We start from the raw sequence: 21,466 nt of genomic DNA, 5'->3' as shown, positions 1-21,466 counted from the left end.
TACAGCTGGCTACTATACTGGAGGACTACGCATTTAATATGAAAAAGAAAAATTTTGAAGATTATAAGGAAAGTGTGGTCAAAGTGATGTGGAACTCTACTGCTAAGCAGTTGCAAGAAATTTATTACGAAAAATATAAAATAAAATTTAATCCGTTTTCTGATGTGGAATTTGTGACCGCCAGAGCTGCACGCGATGCTAAGCGCAAAATACTACAGAGAGATTCAGCAAAAAGAAAAGTGAGTGCTTCAGCCTTAACCAGTGACGAATACAAAAAAATTATTGAAATGTGGGATGAAAATACTCCAGATGGGTTGCAGCGTAAATTTTTTCACATAGTTTCACATGAGCTGGCATGGAGAGGAGGGGAAGGACATTCTGCTTGTATCCAATACTTCAAAGAAGAAACTGATAATTTCGGAAACCCAAAAGGTCGGATAGAATATAATCCAATTTTCTCTAAAACCACACAAGGTGGTTCTAAAAAACTGTCGGATAGTAAATGGTTGATTAGAAATTTCGAAAATCCACAAATGTGTCCGGTTCGCTTGTTTAGAAAGTTGATGGAAAAAAGGGGAAATCTTATTCAAACCGACAGACTATTCTTAACACCAAACCCATACTGGAATCAACCCAATTCGAAAGGATGGTACAAGAATAGCCCAGTTGGTAAGAACATTGTATCTTCATGGTTTAAATCAGCAGCTTCAGATATAGGAATTGACACTAAAAAAGTTAAAATAACCAATCATTCTGCAAGAGCAACAGCTGTTTCGAATTTGGCCAAGAAAGGAGTTGGTGAACAACAGCTCATTAAAATTACTGGACATAGTAATAGTCAGTCGATCAAACCTTACTTACAGTTGGACGCTGAACATCATCAACAGATGATTGAATCCATGAGGAGCATTTCATCAAGTACTAGCCAGTTCAATCATGATCAGAGCACAATGCAAAATAAAACAGAAAATACCCAGATTCAAACCACCAATTCAAGCCAGCCTACAAACATTTACAATAATTGTGTTTTTAATATTAATAAAACCTATAATTACTAAATGTGTTTCGTTATTATTTTGCTATATTAGTCGATATCATTAAAGATTTGGCATTGAAGATAATTCAACATGAAATAAATTCTAAAAAAATCATATAGATATATCCATCATATTTCGTTAAATAGAAAAATACCAGCTTTAGTTAAATAAAAGCGGCAGAACTATATTTTTTATTAGTTACATCAAATACTAAAACTCAAATGGGTAATATTTCAATATATAGACATTGTAGTTCATTCACATTATGATTGTAGATCTTATGTTTACCTTTTCAACTGTCAAAAAATTCCCACTAAAGTTTCGTGGCGCCTCGAAAAAATTTCCGGAAATTTTTTCAGTTGCCATGGTAACTAGTCAACATTAAAGCATGTTATTGGTTGAAAAGTAGAGGTGTGAAATTTTCATTGAAAGATCTTTTTCTTCCAATTTGAAATATATAAAACTACTAAAATCTTGAAACAAAAATAAAAAGTGGTGTAAAAATATTTTTTGTAATTTATGGAAATACTATTATTATACAGGGTGGTCCGCAGTGTATTCCGGAAACTTCGGCAGCATATTCTGCAAACAAAAATAAGTAAAAAAGTTTGTATAAATGTATGTCCTAAATTGCTTAGTTTCGGAGATACAGGGTGTAGAAATTTTATTTTATTTCGATTTTTTCTAAATAACTTCTGAATTAACGTCAATATATGAATGAAAAATGGTGTCTGGAAGTTTTTTGACATGATAAATTTGATTTTGATGTTAATATGACTTCTTTTTGCAGGGGGAGCCACATACATGTGTTTTAACTGTTTTGAAGAGCAATAACTTTTTGTCCGTACCTGTATAAGACTACTGAGTAAAAAAATATATATTTACGTGATTTTCTACGTAAAAAATGTCTCTTGGTAAAAATCGCTACGAACAACCATTCTCAAGATATTGAGAATAGTCATTATTGACAAAAAAATAAACATGTTGAGAAATGATAAATTTTTGGGAAGTTTTTATCTTTTTAAATTAATCATAAATTTTTCCTCGAAAAAAATGACGATAAAACAGTTTCTGTTGAACTTTTGACACAAAATCATTTCAAATTTATGATTTCAGTCTAATAACTATTTAGTCTCAACATGTTTAATTATTTATGTCAATGATGACAGGTATTTATTATTTCGATTCCAAATATCTCGAGAACCATTCCTCGCAGCGATTTTTACCAAGAGACCTTTTTTATGTAAAAAACGTCGAAAATTTATATTTTTTTACTCAGTAGTTTTATACTGGTACGGACAAAAAGTTATTACTCATCAAAACCAGTTAAAAATATGTAGGTGTCGCCCTCTACAAGTAGGAGTCATACTGACATCAAAATCAAATTTCTCATGTCAGAGAACATCAATTTCTATCCGAATATTGACGTTACTTTAGAAATTATTTGGAAAAAATCAAAATAAAAATGAAACTTCTACACCCTGTATCTCCAAAACTAAGCATTTTAGGACAGTTCAGACCACCCTGTATAATAGTCATATAAAACAATCTTTCTTAATAAACTTGTTTAATAAATAAGTTGAACACTAGGCATTTTTCTGTTTATACCTGGTTTGTATATCTTGGGTATCTTTATGTTCTGCAGTAAAGTTTGTCTATCTCCATTACTTAAAAAGAACCATTGAAACATTCGTATCCGTGGATTGGACACAGTGCTGTTTTACATAAAATAATAATTAATTTTTTGGTACCTACATTTTGTTCTGACGTTTTTCATTGTAGTTTTTTTTTGTTAATGTTAACGTATATAGGATATTGAAAAACTTTTTACGGTTCAAAGTACTTCTACCTACTTAATATCCTCATTACATTTATTGTATTGTTTATGTAAATATTTCTACCGGTCAATTTGCCGATATGTATTCCCGGCTCATAAAATTGTTTTCGCGCATACGGCGAACTCAGTCTTAATGACATTCGACATAATTAAATTAATTGTTTTAATGGCAAATTTATGTTTTTTAAACTGAGTTACTTTAATATCATCGGCATATTGTGTTTAAACAGAAAGCGCGATGGTTCTGTTGAGTTCGCTAGTGTGTTCGTTTCTCTAGTTTGACGTGATTGATGCTCGAAAGTGGCAATAAACTGATAGTGATTATTTATTTTGAACTGGAAAAAAAGTTTCGCGGTGTTTTTAAACATGGTGATGACATTTAGTAACACTAAAGGAATATGTAAGTACACTTACGTACGTAAGTAGGCTTTAATTATTTTTAGGGATTTTGACCCCACAAACACGATTATGAGGTTTTTTCGCGAAAAAAAAAATGAAAATTTGGAAATTTTTGAAAAAATCTTTTGGAATTTTTTTTTGTTTTTAGTTAAAAAATATAATTTCTTGATAATATGGCAACATACATAGGTAGTAAATTAAATTTACAAGAAAGAAAATCCAGAAAAGATCCAGTGGTTCTCAAAATTTAAGAAAAAAAAATGTCTCTCCAAAAAAATCCAATATGGGTATTTCGCCACTGCATTGCAAGAAAATCTACAAAATAAAATAGTTTTTTTTTTGTAAACACTTCTGCGTTAAACCTAAACGGAAACTGCTTGTCAGAAGTTATGTTTACAGTTATACAAATTTGCCTAACAAAGAAAAAAATGCTTAACGTTTCCGAAAGTTTATCTCTTTCCGTCGTCGGAAGCAAAAAAAATATAAAGAGTAAAGAAAAAAACTATTTAAAATATTTAAATTCAATTATTTGAGAACACTTTACTTTTTTAAAACAGATACGTTTACAAGAAACCGTTGACGTTCTGTTAATATAAAATTAATGTTTTTATTTTGTAGATTTTCTTGGCGAAATACCCATAAAGGATTTTTTTGAATTCTAATTTATGTCATATACTAACTGTCTACTACCAAATCTCGTTTTTTATTTGAAAAATAAACTTTTGAGACGCACCTGGTCTGTTACTTCATCCATAACCAACATGACATACAGGCCAGAACATCGATTTGTGACGTCACCGCACTAGTCCGGCTTTTGTATTGTGCCATATGGTACTGCATATAGTTTTTGCATAAATAATAGTATTTATTGATAGTTTTGCCAGATATAAATATGAAAAATATTATACAGAAAGGTATTAAAAAATAACATTAACTTTTTATCACGTTAAAGTAATTAAATAGCATTAAAATTTAGATCTAAAGCACGAATATTAATATGAAATAAACTACAGCATAAGATGAACAAAATAAAATCTAGATAATATAAAGCGTGTCCTAAAATTGCGTTAGCGAGTATTTAGCAACTAGTAATAATATACCTGTGGTAAAAAGTTTCCCAATATTAAAAAATTTGAAAACTATATGTTTATCGACAAGTTAAGAAAATGTATTGTATATGATAACGGCAGAATACATTTTAAAGTTTAATTAAAAATAATTGTAAAAATTTGCCTAACATATTTAAAAAATGTGGATATCAGATAGAATTAACTATTAACATTAAGTAATTTATAGTTCGATGTTCAATCAACTAACCTACTCCATAAATCGTAAATAAAAAGGTAAATATATCATTTTTTTATATAAAATACTGAAATAAAGTACAAATTCATTTAATTTCTTTAAAATATATTGCCATTTCATAATAATAATATATATTTCATAATAATAATAATACTTTTCAATATTTATTTCATCCTGAATTTCCAAATCTTGTTTTCTTTTTATGGGAACATGCACAGAGGGTCCATAAGAGAGTTGATTTGGAAAAATTGTAGGCACAGCATGTTCTGTAGGTTTTGGACGTGACCTAGTTACAGTTAATATTGTTGGGAAGGAGAATGTAGACAGATCCTGAGGACTTATTATAATTGCTGCTACAAGGCACAGGCACAGAACAATGTCGCGGAATTTTTTATTTCACAAAGTAAAAATAAAGAAACGAAAACTGTTTTACATAAAAATACACGTCACTTACGTTGGTTTAACACTATACACTAACACTAACGCTATTAATTATGTTTTTATATAAATTCCCCAACTTTTTCCTAGTCCGGACACACAGCCGGCATCGCCGGTGTTACTATAATTTTTACCGAAAGTATGGTTTTTTTCGTGGGTACGATGTTATGAATCGGATCTAGATAGTTCACTATTCACTCAAAATTATTTAGTATAATTTTATTAGCATAGCAACGCGTAAAAACACAGATTTGTTGCGAAACTAATGAAAACAATTGGTTTGTTTACGACTACTAATTCTGGACCACTTCGGTAGAACTGTCAAAACAGTCAGGCCTTGAATATGACGTTAGCCACGCTTCATCCGATTACGGTCAAATTCTAACCTTGCTTTTAACACCGGGCAAAAATAAATAATTATTATGTAAGTATTCCTTTTTCGTTCCAACATTATAGTTGTACTGAAAAGCAGTAATATTTTACATTGAGAAATCTTTAGATTTAAAAAAGGCTTGTAAATTTTCAAGAAGAAAAAGAAAAAAAAAATATCGTGTTTTTTGACACAATAATCGAAAAACTTGATCACTTTTTTGAATTAAAAGGTCGGAAATTTATTTTGAAGTCATAAAATTTCATTCATTTCAATTTTTTCTAAATACTTATCCATTGAATACACCTCTTATGTAATAAATCTTCCATAGATATCATTATTTTACCATTGTATTATTATTTATTTATACCACTTTTATAAACAATTTTGTTCGATCCGATAAAATCACACAAAAACCTTTTATAAACATGATAGAAAAATTTTAATCAAAGGCAATCAAGGATATTAGGTATTTAGTTGACGTTAATTAAGTGATTGTTATAATAATTATTCACCAGCAAAAACATAATTCCCGCTGAATAGTAAAAAAGTATAAAAGCGTTATCGATGTAATAGCGTGGTAATAGTTTCTATAAATTACCTTCAGCGCCTCGTAATTTTAGGTTAATTTTTGACCAGAATTGGTGTTAAAATTATTGAAATAACTGGCAATAAGTTGGTGTTTGTCACATAAAGAATATCTTATTTTTTTTAAGAGAAAATAGAAAATTAACTGAAAGAAAAAATAATAAAATAAATCTTCATGCAAAGGTTCTAAGAATTAAAATTAAATAAAACAAAAAGGGAAAATACATTAACAGTTAATTAAGACAAATAGAGAAAAAGATTAAAAAAAAGGTCAGAGGGAGGGAAAGTGTAATTAATCTTTTTTTATGCGCAGAATAAACTTTTAAGGAAATTAAGAGAGACTGTTACTATGTATTCCACTAATCTCATTAGTATTACCAAGATTAGGATAAAGCAAATTCTGATATGTAGTACTATACCGGGTGTTTCTCGAAAGTTGCTCACCCCTATAACTTTTTATTTATTTTTAATAAATTAGATTTGGTATGTTAGTATATGACATAATTAGGATTCATTGGCGTATTCAATTGTTTTCGGTCACTTCCTGTTTCACCGGAAATGACTACAACTTTTGATTTTTAAGTGATACCCTCGGTATTTTTTTACTTTATTACTTGAAGCACTCCAAATAAATGTGGTCTATACAGTATTGGCCATAAGTGGATGAACTTTGTTAAAATAATGGGTTTTTCCTAATATGTTTAAAATTTAAATTTGAGCTATATTTACTTGAAGTCTAGTGTCAGTGCTATAAAAATAAATAGCATTGTTTTTTTAAAATGTGCTTTAATAAGGTAGCAAAAAATTTAAATTGAAAAAACTATTGGACAAAAGTAGATGAACAAAATATATATTTAATAAAAAAAATCTTATGTTAACAAAAACTGAAAAATTAACTTATAATTTACTAGTACTTAGTGTAATAACCCTTATTCTTAATTACTTTCAGACATCGCTTAGGCATGGATCCCAGAAGATTTTCAATTATAGAAAAATCGATATTTTTCCAAGACTCTTCCAAAGCTGCAAATAATTCTTGCTTATTTTTGTAGAATTTGGTCCTAATGTGTTGATCTAGAATTTCCCATAAATTTTCTATTGGATTCAGGTCTGGGGATTGCGATGGCCATTTAAGAACAGTCACCATTTCATCTTCCAAAAACCTTTTAACCAATTGTGAGGCATGTTTAGAGTCGTTATCATATTGGAAGTAGTGTACAACTGGCATTTTTTCCTCCAAATAAGGCACTAAAAGGTTTTGTAAAATGTCTCTGTAGCCAAACCGATCCATTATGCCCTCAATTTTATGGAGAGGCCCCATCCCATACCCAGAAAAACACCCCCATACCATGATTGAGCCCCCACCATGTTTTACAGTGGGTCGCGTGTACTTTGGTAGCAATCCTGTGTTGGGAGGTCTTCTTACATGTTGAATACCATCTGATGACACCAAATTAAACTTTGATTCATCACTAAAACAAACTTTTTTCAATTGTGCCACAGTCCAGTTTTGATATTCCTTGGCAAATGCTAATCGGGCCTTCAAATTTTTTTTTGATAGCAGTGGTTTCTTGGCGGGTCTTCGGGAAAACAACTTCTGGTCAACTAATTTACGTCGGATCGTCCTTGTACTCACTGGTGGATAGCCCATTTCTTCAAGTTTTGCTTTTATCTTCGGTGACGGCAAAAATGGATCTTGTGAAGAAATTCGTTTTATGGCTTTTATCATACTGGGACCAACTTTTTAGGTCGTCCTGGTTTTCTTTTATAGAGACATCTCCTCTCTCATTATATCTCTTTAAAATATAATGTACCGCTGATTTTCCAAGGCGTAATTGCTTAGCGATTTCCGATTGCTTCAAACCATCCTTAAAAGCATTCACTACTCGCAACTTAAGATCTGCAGACTAGTTAATTCCACGTGGCATGATATATCACAAGAGCTCAAATGTTTTTAAATCGCAATTGTTCATAAAAGCAGAACAAATGAAACTAACGATTTTGAAAAATATTTGGTTCATCTATTTTTGGCCAAGACAAAAAAGCAATATTTGCCAATTCTTATCTATAAATGATAAGACTAACAGAAGAATTTATATTTGTTTGTAGTATTTTGGTGAGAATGTATTAAACTTTTAACATACAAAGGTACATAAAATAATTTTGATATTTAACACCTCAAATCTGATTTTCTTCGCAATTATTGGTATTGGTTCATCCACTTTTGGCCAATACTGTATATTATTATTGTAAGCATTTGCATTGTTCAATTATGGTTTGAAGCCACGTGCAACCAAAAACATTGTAACAAAATTGTTTACACATAATTTTTCAATAATGCATTTTGGTATTTTTTGAATACGCAGTTTTTTAAAACAACATGTTTTCAAGATATTCTAATAGCTGTAAATAATTATATTAATGTTTTTTATTCAAAACTGGAATACAACGTTTTTAATATTGATTGATTATAATGATATTTTTGTACAATGATAGCATTAAAATAATTAAATATTGAAATGTTAGTAATCATTAATGCAGGAAAAAATCAGTAAAATAATGTATAATATACCTACATGTGTGTATTTACAGAAAATTATAAATTTACATAGATATTAATTAATAAAGTTTCCAACTATAGTTCTATTACGTTTTATTAGGGTAAACAAATATATTGATTTGAATTGAATTGTGCAATTTCAAATTATCAATTAGTGTTAATTCAATAATATACTTCAAATTGTAGCGTAATTTGACAATAGTCCACATACAATAATAGTTTACCCACAAACAATAATTCGTTAGCTCGTAATGTTCAATATTTTATATTAAATATGGAAACTTCATCGCCTGTAGTTAATGTGAAAACAAACTTTCAACTGTATCGTAACCCATTTAACTAAATATACCGGGTACATCTCAAAACGACTCACCCCTAAACTTTTTTTATTTTTTTAGATGAGAAAACGAGATTTGGTACGTTAGTATATGACATAAATTGGTATTGATTAATGTATTCAATTGCAGCTCCGGATCTAAGGGGGGGCAAACCGGGGCACCTGCCCCGGGCGCCTGTGTTAGGGGGCGCCAAAATCATAATATAATATGGTTGAAAATAAAAAAAATTGCCCCACAAAGCGCCTAGTATGCACCTTACGTTCTTCTATCAAGTATTCATTTTATTTTAAAACGCTCAGTTATATAGTTTTTGAACACATTCTAAAGTTTCATTCAGAACCTCGCAATTAGTGGACTAAATTAGCGGTTTCAATTATTACACTTTTTACTTTTTAGTTTACGATCATTCACAATGTTTTTTTTTAAACACAATTAAAATTAATAGAATATCCTAGCAACAGCTTGCGGTAGTCAATTGTATCCATAAAGACAGCCAAATATTTAGCTTATAAAACAGTAAACTTTTGATTTATAACCACGATTTCTCTTGACGGATGCCAATCAATGGCCAAAATGACATTTCCCGCAAAATTTGAAGTATAATTAGTAGAAAAGTCAAAAGTTTTGTTTACTTTTTCTACTAATTAAAAATGACTACCACTAATTTAGACGTTCTGAATGCTTACATTGAAATTAAAGGAACAAACTTGTACGCTAATTGAAACCACTAATTTATTCCACTAATTTGGAGGTTCTGAATGAAGCTTAAGGGCTCATTCTGTCCCGTTTACGAAAAATGCCTACCTATGTCTAGATATTTGTAAGTTTTTTAAATTAATTTATTGCAAACGCTGGAGAGAGGGGGCAACTATCAATTTTTTGCCCCGGTTCAAAAAAATTGTAGATCCGGGGCTGTTCAATTGTTTTCGGTCACTTCCTGTTTCACCGAAAATGACTACAACTTTTGATTTTTAAATAGCACTCTCTGCATTTTTTTACTTTATTGGATTGAAAATGACACTATGAATCGAATGACATATCATACGTCAACTTTTGACATATTTGCTCAAAAACAAATTGTATTTTAAATTTCGATCTATAGTGGCGTGACTGTGTTAAAAACGCTAATTTTTAATCAAGGAGCCTTGGAAAAATAGTTCTGATCGTCTAATGTTTTTTGTGTCTTGTTCTAACCGGTTAAAAGATGCCCAAATCGTATTTTTAATCATATCTCAATTTTTTCAAATGGAACGAGGGCGACTCATTAACATATTTCAGAAAAGCATTTTTTACGAATAATTTGATACCACACACTGGGTATTTCGAGTCAAATTGTCGTTATGAACCGCATGCTACAATTTCAAATAAACCATATGCGAAAATGTCAAAGGCTGACATATGATATATCATTCTATTCAGAGTGTCATTTTCTATCGAAGGAAGTAAAAAAAATACTGAGGGTGCCATATAAAACCAAAAGTTATAGTGATTTTCGGTGAAACCGGAAGTGACCGAAAACAATTGAATATTTCAACCAATCCCAATTTATTTCTATGTACTAACATACCAAATATCGTGGTTTTATCTAAAAAAATAAAAAAGTTATAGGGGTGAGCGAGGGGTGTCTCATTATTGGAATTGCCTGTACATATTCTTGGCAGTCGCTGGCAGTCATTGGCAGTCTTATGGCAGTCGCCTGTAATAATTACATGGCAGTCATAGGCAGTCTTCTTCATAGTCATTGGCAGTCGCTTAGCAGTGGAAGGATATTTTGGCAGTACGTGTACATTTTTTACCCGAGTGAGACACCCCTCGGGGGTGAGTCACTTTTGAGACGCACCCGGTATATTAAAATAATATTTATTTAATTGTTTTTCGTCATATGTATGATATACGTACATATTATGCTCATATATAACGTAAATAATAAATTTCAAATTATCTTTTAATTAACTTAAAACAAATATTTTTATTTTTTTACAAAAGTCCAAAATAATAACACGTTTTGGGTTGGTGTATTTTCAATGATTATAATAATTTTATTGGCTGCTAATTAAAATCATATTTATTCAGAAAATATTATTTTCATTTTCGCAGTTAATTTAATATTTGTTTTTTTTTAAATTAGCAGGGATAACTTGGGTCCGCATAGCCAACAATAGTCAACCAATCGGCACGATTATAAAGGGAGAATCTAAATATGTGAGGGATGCTACACCATAATCGAAAATGGTTGTATGAGCTGAGAATGATGATAAAAATACAAATGTATATGAAATTATATAGGAAATAAAAAAAGAATATACCTTTTCGAGTTATTCTGTAGTTTCAAACTTATAAAGTAGAAATTTTTGCCGTTTTCAAATACCCATTGCTGGCCTATATTTGAAAAGTTGGCAAATTGCAATTTCAAGTTTTTTATAAAAGTATATTTACATACAATTTTACTTCGAGGTTGCACCGAAAATTACTAGAAATGTTTTTAAATTTAAAATTTACTGCGGTAGTTACTATTCAGTTTTTTTTTTAAATGTCAAGTAGTTTTACAAATTTCTCTGATTTACGTATATTTTTAATTGGGGCAATTATATTACAAAAAAATTGTATTTAAGTTTTTTTTCTTGATTATTTATTGATATTTGTTGATGTTAATGTTCCCATATTTGGAACATCATTAAGTACCTATATTATAATAATAAATTTTCTTTGAAAACAAGAAAAACGTATAAAAAAGCTGTTGAAAATCGTTCATTTAAAAGAAAATGCAAGATGCGCCGATCGGTCTCGCGCGCGGCTTATTCTATATATCTAGTTTAGGATAACTATAAAACTATTAGTAATAGAAGGTTGTAACAAGTTTTAAAAACTTTTTCAATAGTTTTTCTTTATTTCATACGCAGATACTATGTAAAAATTCCTTCAAATAAAAAAGTTTCTCGCTTGCCTAAAACCATGATACAATAAAGTCAATGTTTGAGTTTAATCCATTTTCCAAAAAAAATACGCTGAATATGGAACTATAATTACTAATTAGCTATCACCGCCTATGTGTTCCCAATCAATAAGTTGATTAGTTTAGGAGTAGTTATCGCGTAGGAAAGGTAAAAAAACATGGTTATACATTTTTGACAGATTTTTGACATTTTCCGGGATAAAAAATTTCTGACCCCGCCAAAAAGGTCGTAATTAGTTATTTCACATGCACAAAGCCCTAACATGGCCCGAACCGATCATTTCATAACGAGTTTATGTGGTTATACTTTAAAAAAAAATTCAGAGAAGGAAGCGACTTTTCTCAGTGATTTCTTCACTAAATATAAAATCACGGAAAACTAAGTTATACAGGAAATTAATTTTTAAATAAATTAGGTTTGGCACAGTTGTCTTCCGCAAGTTACAGCTCACGTCACACACGCTTGTAGCTTATTTATAATAATTGATTTCCACTGCAAATATTATAAATATAATAATATAAATAAGAAGTTTCTGAGGGCTTATGATCAAGAAAAATCACAGATCTTCCTGGGTCTGAGTAAGAACAATCTTCGGATTGTCACGGGGTTTTTAACAGGACACTGTCTCCTCAATGAACACCTCAGTAGATTGAAACTAAGAAGAAACGGCGAATGCAGATTCTGTGGGGAAGGTGGTGAAACACCAGTACACCTCATCACTGAGTGCGCCGAGACGACAACCATTCGTGCCATGAATTTTGGTACGACTGATATTGGAGATGGAGAACTACCCTCTATAAAACCGTCCCAGATACTGGCTTTTGTCAAAGCCCTGGGACTGTATGATGAGTTATGATTCAAGAAAGGGGGACACAATGGATCTGTAAGGTCGAAGTGATTAACCCCCCTCCCACTCATTCTAAATTCTAAAAAAAAAAAATTCACTGCAAATCAATGAAAATAGTGGGAAAATAGCATAATAAAGTCTACAAATATATTATAGGAAATACTTGAATTGAAATGAGGCATAAAGTTGCAAAAATAACCTTATCCATTTAAAAAAAAATGCCTAATGACATATATTAATAGTGGACCCTAAAATATTCTTAAACATAGTCCCAAACTGCAGCAAAAATCGCCTATTCCTATATAAAATTCATTACAAATTACGTTACTGCAGCTTTATTGTCATTATTGCAAATCCCGCATTTTTTGTAGGCTTTTTACTGAAGTATAATATTATTATTGACGTCTTATCCATTTCAAATCCTTACTAAATTTTAATAAAATAGCATACCTAATAATTCCAAGTGATGATAAAAAAAATATCAAATATCTTGCTGTATCAAAACCAGCAATATGCATCCTAAAACAAAATCCACCTTATCCGAATGATTTTTGTGTTCTTTTCTCTTTAAAAATTGAATATCAAAATTTATTTCTTTCTTTAAATCTATTCTTCTCTTCTAGAAAAAAACAGACACAAAACAATGATTCCACTCAACGGACGCGTTTTTTTTGTAAAATAAAAACTTCAAACATTTACTATAACAGTTTTTGCGTATTATCTCGAAACAACGTTTTTAGGATAAAACGTTTTGCAACTTGACGTCTCAGATGCAAACAAAAATGTAGAGAGCATATAATGACATCAACAGTAAAATCGATTGGTTTCAATCATTACAGATCATTCGGTCTTTCACTCATTTGTACGATAATATTGACAAAAAAACTCTTCACTTCACTGTTAGGTGAGTCAGCTAGTCATAGCTGAGTCAGCTAGTCACAAAGTAATATAAAAAAAGAAGCAAATAAAATATTATCACATAGAACATATGTATATGTGTGTACTCTGTGATATTATATCTATAATAATGAGTTCTTGAAAGGTTCTTGAAAGTGAATGTAACAACTGCTTTCAAATTATTTATTTATTAATTTTAGAAGCTACAATATACCTATACCATCTTAGTGAGACATTAAATAAATCCTCCAGTATGCTTTAGATTATCTGCTATATAAACAATCGTAGTACTATGAAGGGTAAATGTTTAGATAGGGTTTAATAGATACACATGAGAAGCTTAACTCAATATAATCTTGAGATTATCATATAGTTATGGATTAATTTTTCCTTATAATAAATATTACACAATAATATTAACATGAAAATTTAGTGGACGGAGTTTTTAGTTTTTTTCACAACCAAACCAAACCTTTCTACCCGAATACACCTTCCATACCACCTAAGCTGACATTGCTCAATTTTATTCAAAATCGAATCTACTTTTATTTCCTATCTTATAAAGCTGTTCCTTAGTCCATCTTTCATTCTTACCCAAAGTACTCTTTGTAGATATAACATCTCCATTCTTTGGATCTTACTCTTCAATCTTTTAGTTAATACCCAACTTTCACAGCCAAAAATCAAGGTCGGTATGAATTAGTAGTGGGAAGTATCGAATGAATACTATCGAAACATTCGATAGTTGCAATTCATTCGAATAATTCGATAGTTAGTAAGAAAACATTCGTTGAAAACTATTCGAATAAAAATTATCGAGTAGATCCGTCATCTGCCTTGAAATATTGTATTCTAGTAATTCGGCAGTAAAAACCATTCATTTATAAAATTCATTCATTTATTCGTCAGGATCGATTATAATAAAATATTAACTGAATTTTAGTTGTCGCACGGCGACGTGGGTTTCTTTCGAGAAACCCGACAGCGGTCGGTGGCAATGCTATGAAAAGCCGGCATCTTTGATTTTTTGCGGAGTCAGATATAGATAAGGACACATTATTTTTTTTATTGAGGTGCTAGTATTTATACAGAAAATACATTATGAAGGGCGCTGTTGCCATATTTTGGTATTAGTTGATATTAGCAAAGAATATTATTGATTGGCTTTAGTTAGTTAGGGTTAGTATGTCTATATATTCTGCATTTTTTTTATTAATATTCTGTTGTTACACTGCAATAATACTTGTTATTTTGGATGTAGGAAAATTATTTTTAATGTTTTTACGCAAAGACTGGTTTAAAAATAATAATAACAATAATAATTTGTTATACCTATTAACAACAAAATTTAAAATGATTTAATATAAATATTTTTTTAAGTAGTAGCAAAATATAAACAACAAATTAGATGTCAAAATTATTTATATTAGATCCTATTTAGAAATAATATAGTCTCTAAATTTTTTGTGTGTGGCAACGTTGGTTTATTAAATAATAATAATTACAGAACTAATTTGTTATATTAACAACAAATTTTAAAATCATGAAATATAAACATTTATTAATTTTCTAAGCATGCAGTGTAATGGAAGGAAAATATAAATAAAAAATTACAAATCAAAATTATTTATATTAGGTGCTTTATATTACTATTTAAAAATTATATTTACTTTTACTGGCATTTACTTTAAAAAATAAATGAAATATTTCTTCGCAAAAAACTACATGTAAGAAAATTAGCATAAACAAAATACAAACATCGTTAACTTTTTTTTTTAAATTGGCACGTGTAAAACTTTTATTTTAATTTTCTCACCCCATAGTTTGAGTTCGATAACCATTTACTTAACCACATTACTTAAATATGATTATTAAGTTCAACTAATTCATATTATTAAAACATCTAAAATACAAATATGTATTTTTAAAATTAATTGTAAGTTCATCTCATCTCTCTTAAAATTGTTACTTCTCAAAATTTCCCATTAAAAATAGGCCATATATCATATAAAATTAAATAATTGAAAGATCGGACTACGGAAACCCACACAAATTTTCGGAAAAATTTTGACCACCTGCACATGCACACAATCGTCAATAAATAAAATTAAAAGTAACTACTATTTTAGTATTTTAACTATTTTAATAAACGCAAAAAATAGCACAGTATTTATACGGCGAAGTTATAAAATTTGGAAGAACTAATAATGCACTGACTGCATGTGCATACAAAAAATCAAACAGATACTAAATTTCATTTACTAAGCTGCATTCGATAGTCGTTGGCTCAACGATAACCATTTAGTCCCTTCTTGGCGAACTTGTCACATATGCTTTAGTATACAAATGAATGAATGATTTTATTCGAATAAAACCATTCGATAGTTGAAATCATTCATTCATTAAACATTCGATAGTCTAATTCATTCGATAGTTCCCATCGCTAGTATGAATACTGTCTTGTAATATATATCTTCACTGCTCTCGAGATTTCTTTTTTATTTAAGGAACTGTTCTTAATGGCTTGATACAAGCGGGACGTGTTACCAATTCTTTCGATGCTTTCTGTCTCTTGTTTAATAAAATAAGATCTTTTAATATGCAGACTTAAATTCACGATTTGATACCCCAAAAAGGATCTCTTTTGGGCTGGTTGTTTTTCACCTGCAAACTATTGAACTACACGCCACCACTAATTAACATTTATAATAATTACTTTTACCACCTTAATCCCAAAGTTTGATATTACAAAAATCTGACTGAAAAATTAATTTTGAAAAGTTTGACCGAAAATGTATTTCCTATTTTGGATATATTTTTCTTTTTAAGGACAGAACTGAAAAATATTCTAATTCTTCAAAAACTTTTCCCATCGTAGGTGTCACGCGAGGGTCGCCTTCCTGGAAAAACACGCCATTATGATATACCGTAACATTTAATGGCTTTTCCGGGTCAGATAAAACAATGTCCTCCACACCCATCGCATATGACACGTTTTCGCATCTTTTATGTAATTAGCCCTTTGTGTTGTGTAATGACTTTCCCAGTTTGTTAAAGTTAAATGTAACAGGCTTTTAGTAATTAGAATAAGGGTTACAGTTGAGGGTTGGAACCTTTGGTGTTACACAGCAAAATAAAAACACTAAATCACCACAATACACCAAAACACTTTTACTTTTACACTGGACGCGCGTTTCGCTAACCATGTTAGCATCATCAGCAGATGATTATAAACTAAAATACAATCTACAAGTTGAGCGATTATATACTCGCTCAGTGGGCACCGAGTGGGCGTGGCAAAATATAGCCAACCGAGTCAGAACCCACTGAGCAAAACAGTTAGATTTCCGCCACTAGAGTAGTAGGAACAAAGAACTTGAAGGAATTGGACCGTTGTCTCTGTTCATACTATCTTTACATTTATTAATTCTGATGCTTTCATATGCATCTAATTGCCTGTAATTTGAGAGTTGTTTAATTAATTTTAAATTATTAAGACCTATACAATGTTCTTTATCAACAATATGTTCGACAACGGAAGATTTATCCGGTCTACCATATCTTATCTGAGCTAAATGTTCTTTAAATCTAGTTAATATTGATCTTCTAGTTTCCTCAACATATTTCTGATTACAATCTTTACAAGAAATTTCATAAATACCCGACCTTTCCAGTGGAGGTGTTTTATTCTTTGGATTACCTAATAATTGTTGTAATTTATTATTAGCACTATACACAAGTTTATAATTGACATTCTTAAAAATTCCTTTTAGACCACGGGATAACTCTCTATCAAACGGTATCGAAAAATATTCAGACGTATCTTTCTCCACTTGAAAAGTCGAATTTTCAGAAATCATTAACCTATACCTACGTTTTCTAATTAATTGATCAACTCGTGAAGGAGAATATCCATTATACTCAGCTACATTCCTAATGTAATCTCTTTCTATTTCATATCTTTCGTTGGAAAGTGGGAAACTAAATAATCTATGAACTAAGAAATTTAAACTAGCCATTTTATGTTCAACACTATGATGTGATTCATTAGGAATATATCTGCGTGTGGTCGTATTTTTCCTATAGATATCAAATTCCAGGCAATTATTAGTATTTCTAATAACTAATACATCTAGAAATGGTAATCTGTCGTTGTTCTCTCAATTTCATGCGTAAATTTAATGGAAGGAAAACGATTATTTAACTTAGAAATAAAATTATCTATAGTGTCTGAATGTGTGTCAAAAACAGCAAAAATATCATCCACATACCTAAACCATACTCTTGGAAAATACTCAAACTGATTCTTAGCCTCCACTTCAAACCTGCTCATGAATAAATTAGCCAAAAATGGAGACAATGGATTACCCATTGCTGTACCTTCCCGCTGTTCAAAAAAGTTGTTATTAAACATATTTCTGATTGAAAACAATTTTGTTTCATACATAACGATGTAAACTCAATATATTCACTCACAGTTTTGTTGTCGAGACCATTTGCGTTCAGTAATTCCTTCAAGTAGCCTAAAGTATGCGGAATTGGAACACTTGGGAACAACGAAGATACATCAAAGGAGACCAAAATTTCACCTTCATGCAATGTTATATCTTTAATTTTGTTAATGACTGTAATATTCTACAAGCAGAGGTTTACTCTATAAAAGAAGCAGCCAGTTGTATACGAGGGAAAATCGCTGATAGACCAATAGGAGATACCGTGATATACTCTGGCAGCTTGGTCGCTTTAAGAAGCATCACCATGCAACCAGTGAGATGAAAACTGTGATGGACTGCCGAGAAGCATTGTTCTGGCTGCGTCAAGGCGAGGCTATTCGGTGCTGGGTACTAAGCCACAGCAATGTTGTGAGCAACCAAGAAGGAGACAGACTTGCCAAAGAGTGGGCCAGAGGAGAGGCCGTGGCAGATGACCCACTACTTTTGACGATTAATACATCGAAGAAAGCTATAGGAACTACCATTAAGGGCAAGCAGCTAGAGACGTGGCAACACCGTGAGGACAGCGCTACAGCTCAAAGACTGTGGCCAGTGGTAGATGGCAAAAAAACTAATGCCCCCTTGCACCGTTTGTATAAACTTTGTTTAAAGGCTAAACAGTGATTAACTATATAATATTTTATTATAGTTAATCACTGTTTAGCCTTTAAACAAAGTTTATACAAACGGTACAAGTGGGCATAAACCACTACTAGAGCACAAAAAGAACCTAGCACACATAATGTTCATAATGGCGAATGTTCTACTATGAACTTCTGCACCTGTCCTTACCTCTGGGTCTATAATGACATTGGTGAGTCTTGTTTGGCCATTTCATCTGCCTTCTTGTTGCCCTTTTATCCTAGATCATATATACTTACGTGGATAAGTAAATCACTATGGAAACTGTCCCAAACATATCAACCACTTCCATTTATCTTCTTTTTTTGTTGCACACGCGGTGCTTCTACTCTATCTATCCTTGTCGAGGACCTAGCACCGACGCGCCAAATTTGAACTTTAATTTTAAAAATTTAATTTTAATAAATTGAATGTTTACTGTCACAAAAATTAAATTATATAAAAAATAAATTAGCCACTCCGTACGAATATCAATATTCTTAGGAAATCTAGCCAGAAAGTAGGCATGTGGTTTAATATACATAAAAGAACAACTGAATACTGTACTTGCCTATGAAAAGATAATTCGGGGACATTTATATTATAATTTCCACACACCAAACATTTTCTTGTCATTTTTATGAATATTTACCCAAAAATTAAAACCTACGAATAAAAAATAGAAATATCATTGCACAAACTTAAAATTAACTTATCACTTAACACACTTGCATCCTTGGCTATATAAAAGCGGTCGATAAAAGAGTAATTAATACAATGTTTAAAATAAAAAACGCAAAAAACAAGCGTCGTTACACAATGAAAATAACATTATGACGTGACATATGATTATGACAATATGATGACAATGAAAAGTTGGTTTCCATAACAATATATAATTTGTACTTTCTTAACCGGATAAAAGTAATTATTTTGGAAATACGTGCCACTTTTAATGCGCATACGTAAAGTCAGGTCCTGGAGAAAGACAAATCTATTGAATGTTTCATAAGTGCAATAAAGAAGGTTTGAAAATGGCATGTCGTGATGTTGGGGATATATTTTTTAATGCGAAACTTATGGCGTTGATTTATTCACGTAAGTATATATGATCTAGGCTTTTTATAGGTCTGTTCGTTTTCCTGTTATTATCGATTCTGAATCGTCCTAGAACTCTCCAGCGCATGCGCAAATGAAATAATGTCTTCATATTTCCTACTGCGCATAGGCATCACAATTCTAGGACGGTTCAGAATCGGTAATAACAGGAAAACGAAAAAAGCTTATAAATTTAGCATTTTATGAATTACCATCTAGTATTATCAAAGAACTCTTTAAGTATTTTTAAAAAAGGAGAAATATAACATTTTATTTATTTATGACTAACAACATACTAGTAATAGTACCTTTAATTACGACCAAGCATGATAAAAATGTGTTCAAAATTATCTGTCTAGGTTATAGAGGCCATTAAAATTATTCACTCGGTAATTTGGAATTTCTGTAAAGCAAGCACGCAAAGCTAATTGAAAATTATTTGGCATTCGCTTGAATAAAAGCGTAAAAGCCATTGAAGGAGCGTCTTGATAACTGGAGATGCTCTATTTAGGTTTCTATAGAGACAGATTTGCCAGATTCTATCTTTAAGTAACAGTCTATTGGTGTTTCTATATTATTTAATTTGAAGTTGATTTATTTTTGCCTTGTTAAGAAGATAAAAAGCTGAACTAAACATAAATAAATTTGACATAAAATTCTGAAAACATATTTAAGTAACCTGTATAATGTTTTATGTCTGATAGTAACTGTCTGTAACTGTAACATAAAACAAATAAATTTATGTCAAAATTTATTGCTGCGGAGCAACAGATTGCATTTCAATAAGAATTTATTTTAGTAAAAGATTTTCCAGATCCAAAATGATGACGTTTTAAGTAAATCTGAACAGTTTATATTTAAGAATAAAGTATTTTATTTAGTAAAATAAAAATATGTGCCGTGCAATTGCCAAGTAATTATCATTATTCTTTGAATAAAACATTAAGGAAGGAGTATAACGCTATCCATGTATTCATGCATGGTAGACACATAAAGGGCCCTAGGGTGGGGATCCTTGACAGTTCTGTTTGACGGTTCATTTGACACATTTGAATTTGATTTGAAATTTTGTGGATTTGTCAGTCTTTATTTAGCTTATTTTATGTTATTTATTACTTATTCTACTACTGATAATTGTTTAAAGGTAGTAAATCTAGAAGGAAATTGTGGTAGAACTTAAATTAACAGTGACACTAATAAAATAGTTGGTTGTGTAGCGTGCGGTAGATTTCGGTCAAAAATCAAGAGAAATAATGGAATAACTTTTCGCTAGTAAGTGACTATACAGGGTTGTTCACCACATACGACACGGAGTATTGTAGCTAAACGATGAGATTTTTACAAATTGTAAGTTTGGGGTTCGTTGAAGGAATTAGAGCTACAATTTAAAAATATTTTTACAAGATACAGAGTGTCCCAAATAAATAAAAAATATTAAACTTGTATTTTTTTAAATGGAACACCCTGTATATTATTACATTTTTAGTTTCTACGATTAAAATAAAGGTAAATTTGATTAAGGTTTATTATACTTAAACCCTACCGTTTTTGAAATATTTTCAATTTTGTGAAATTGCAGTAAAAATTTTAAACCTTCATTTCTCCAAGGGTATCAATGTTTTTAATACTAAATATTTAATGAAGTTTATTTATTGATCAGTTATTGTGTTGCAATAATAAAAAA

At 30.6% G+C, this 21,466-nt stretch overlaps 1 protein-coding gene across 3 annotated transcripts in view; it reads left to right on the top strand.

Annotated features, from left to right (window-relative positions):
* Nucleotides 1–21,466, top strand: part of LOC115877652 (multiple C2 and transmembrane domain-containing protein) — a 153,580-nt gene that overhangs the window by 53,537 nt on the left and 78,577 nt on the right. For 2 of the 3 annotated variants that reach the window (XM_030893907.1, XM_030893906.1), the window contains exon 1: nucleotides 3,115–3,274. The exons of the other annotated variant lie outside the window; for it this stretch is intronic. In XM_030893907.1, the coding sequence (XP_030749767.1) occupies nucleotides 3,241–3,274 (34 nt within the window). In that variant the 5' untranslated portion in view covers nucleotides 3,115–3,240. Of the gene's footprint in view, nucleotides 1–3,114; nucleotides 3,275–21,466 lie in introns of those variants that run through there. 3 annotated transcript variants of the gene reach the window in all.

This window comes from Sitophilus oryzae, unplaced genomic scaffold (assembly GCF_002938485.1).
Source record: "Sitophilus oryzae breed Bouriz unplaced genomic scaffold, Soryzae_2.0 scaffold_1496_pilon_pilon, whole genome shotgun sequence".
In the NCBI taxonomy this organism is placed as follows: Eukaryota; Metazoa; Arthropoda; class Insecta; order Coleoptera; family Curculionidae; genus Sitophilus; species Sitophilus oryzae.
Note: the sequence above shows the minus strand (reverse complement) of the source record. Positions and strands in the feature narration are given on the sequence as shown.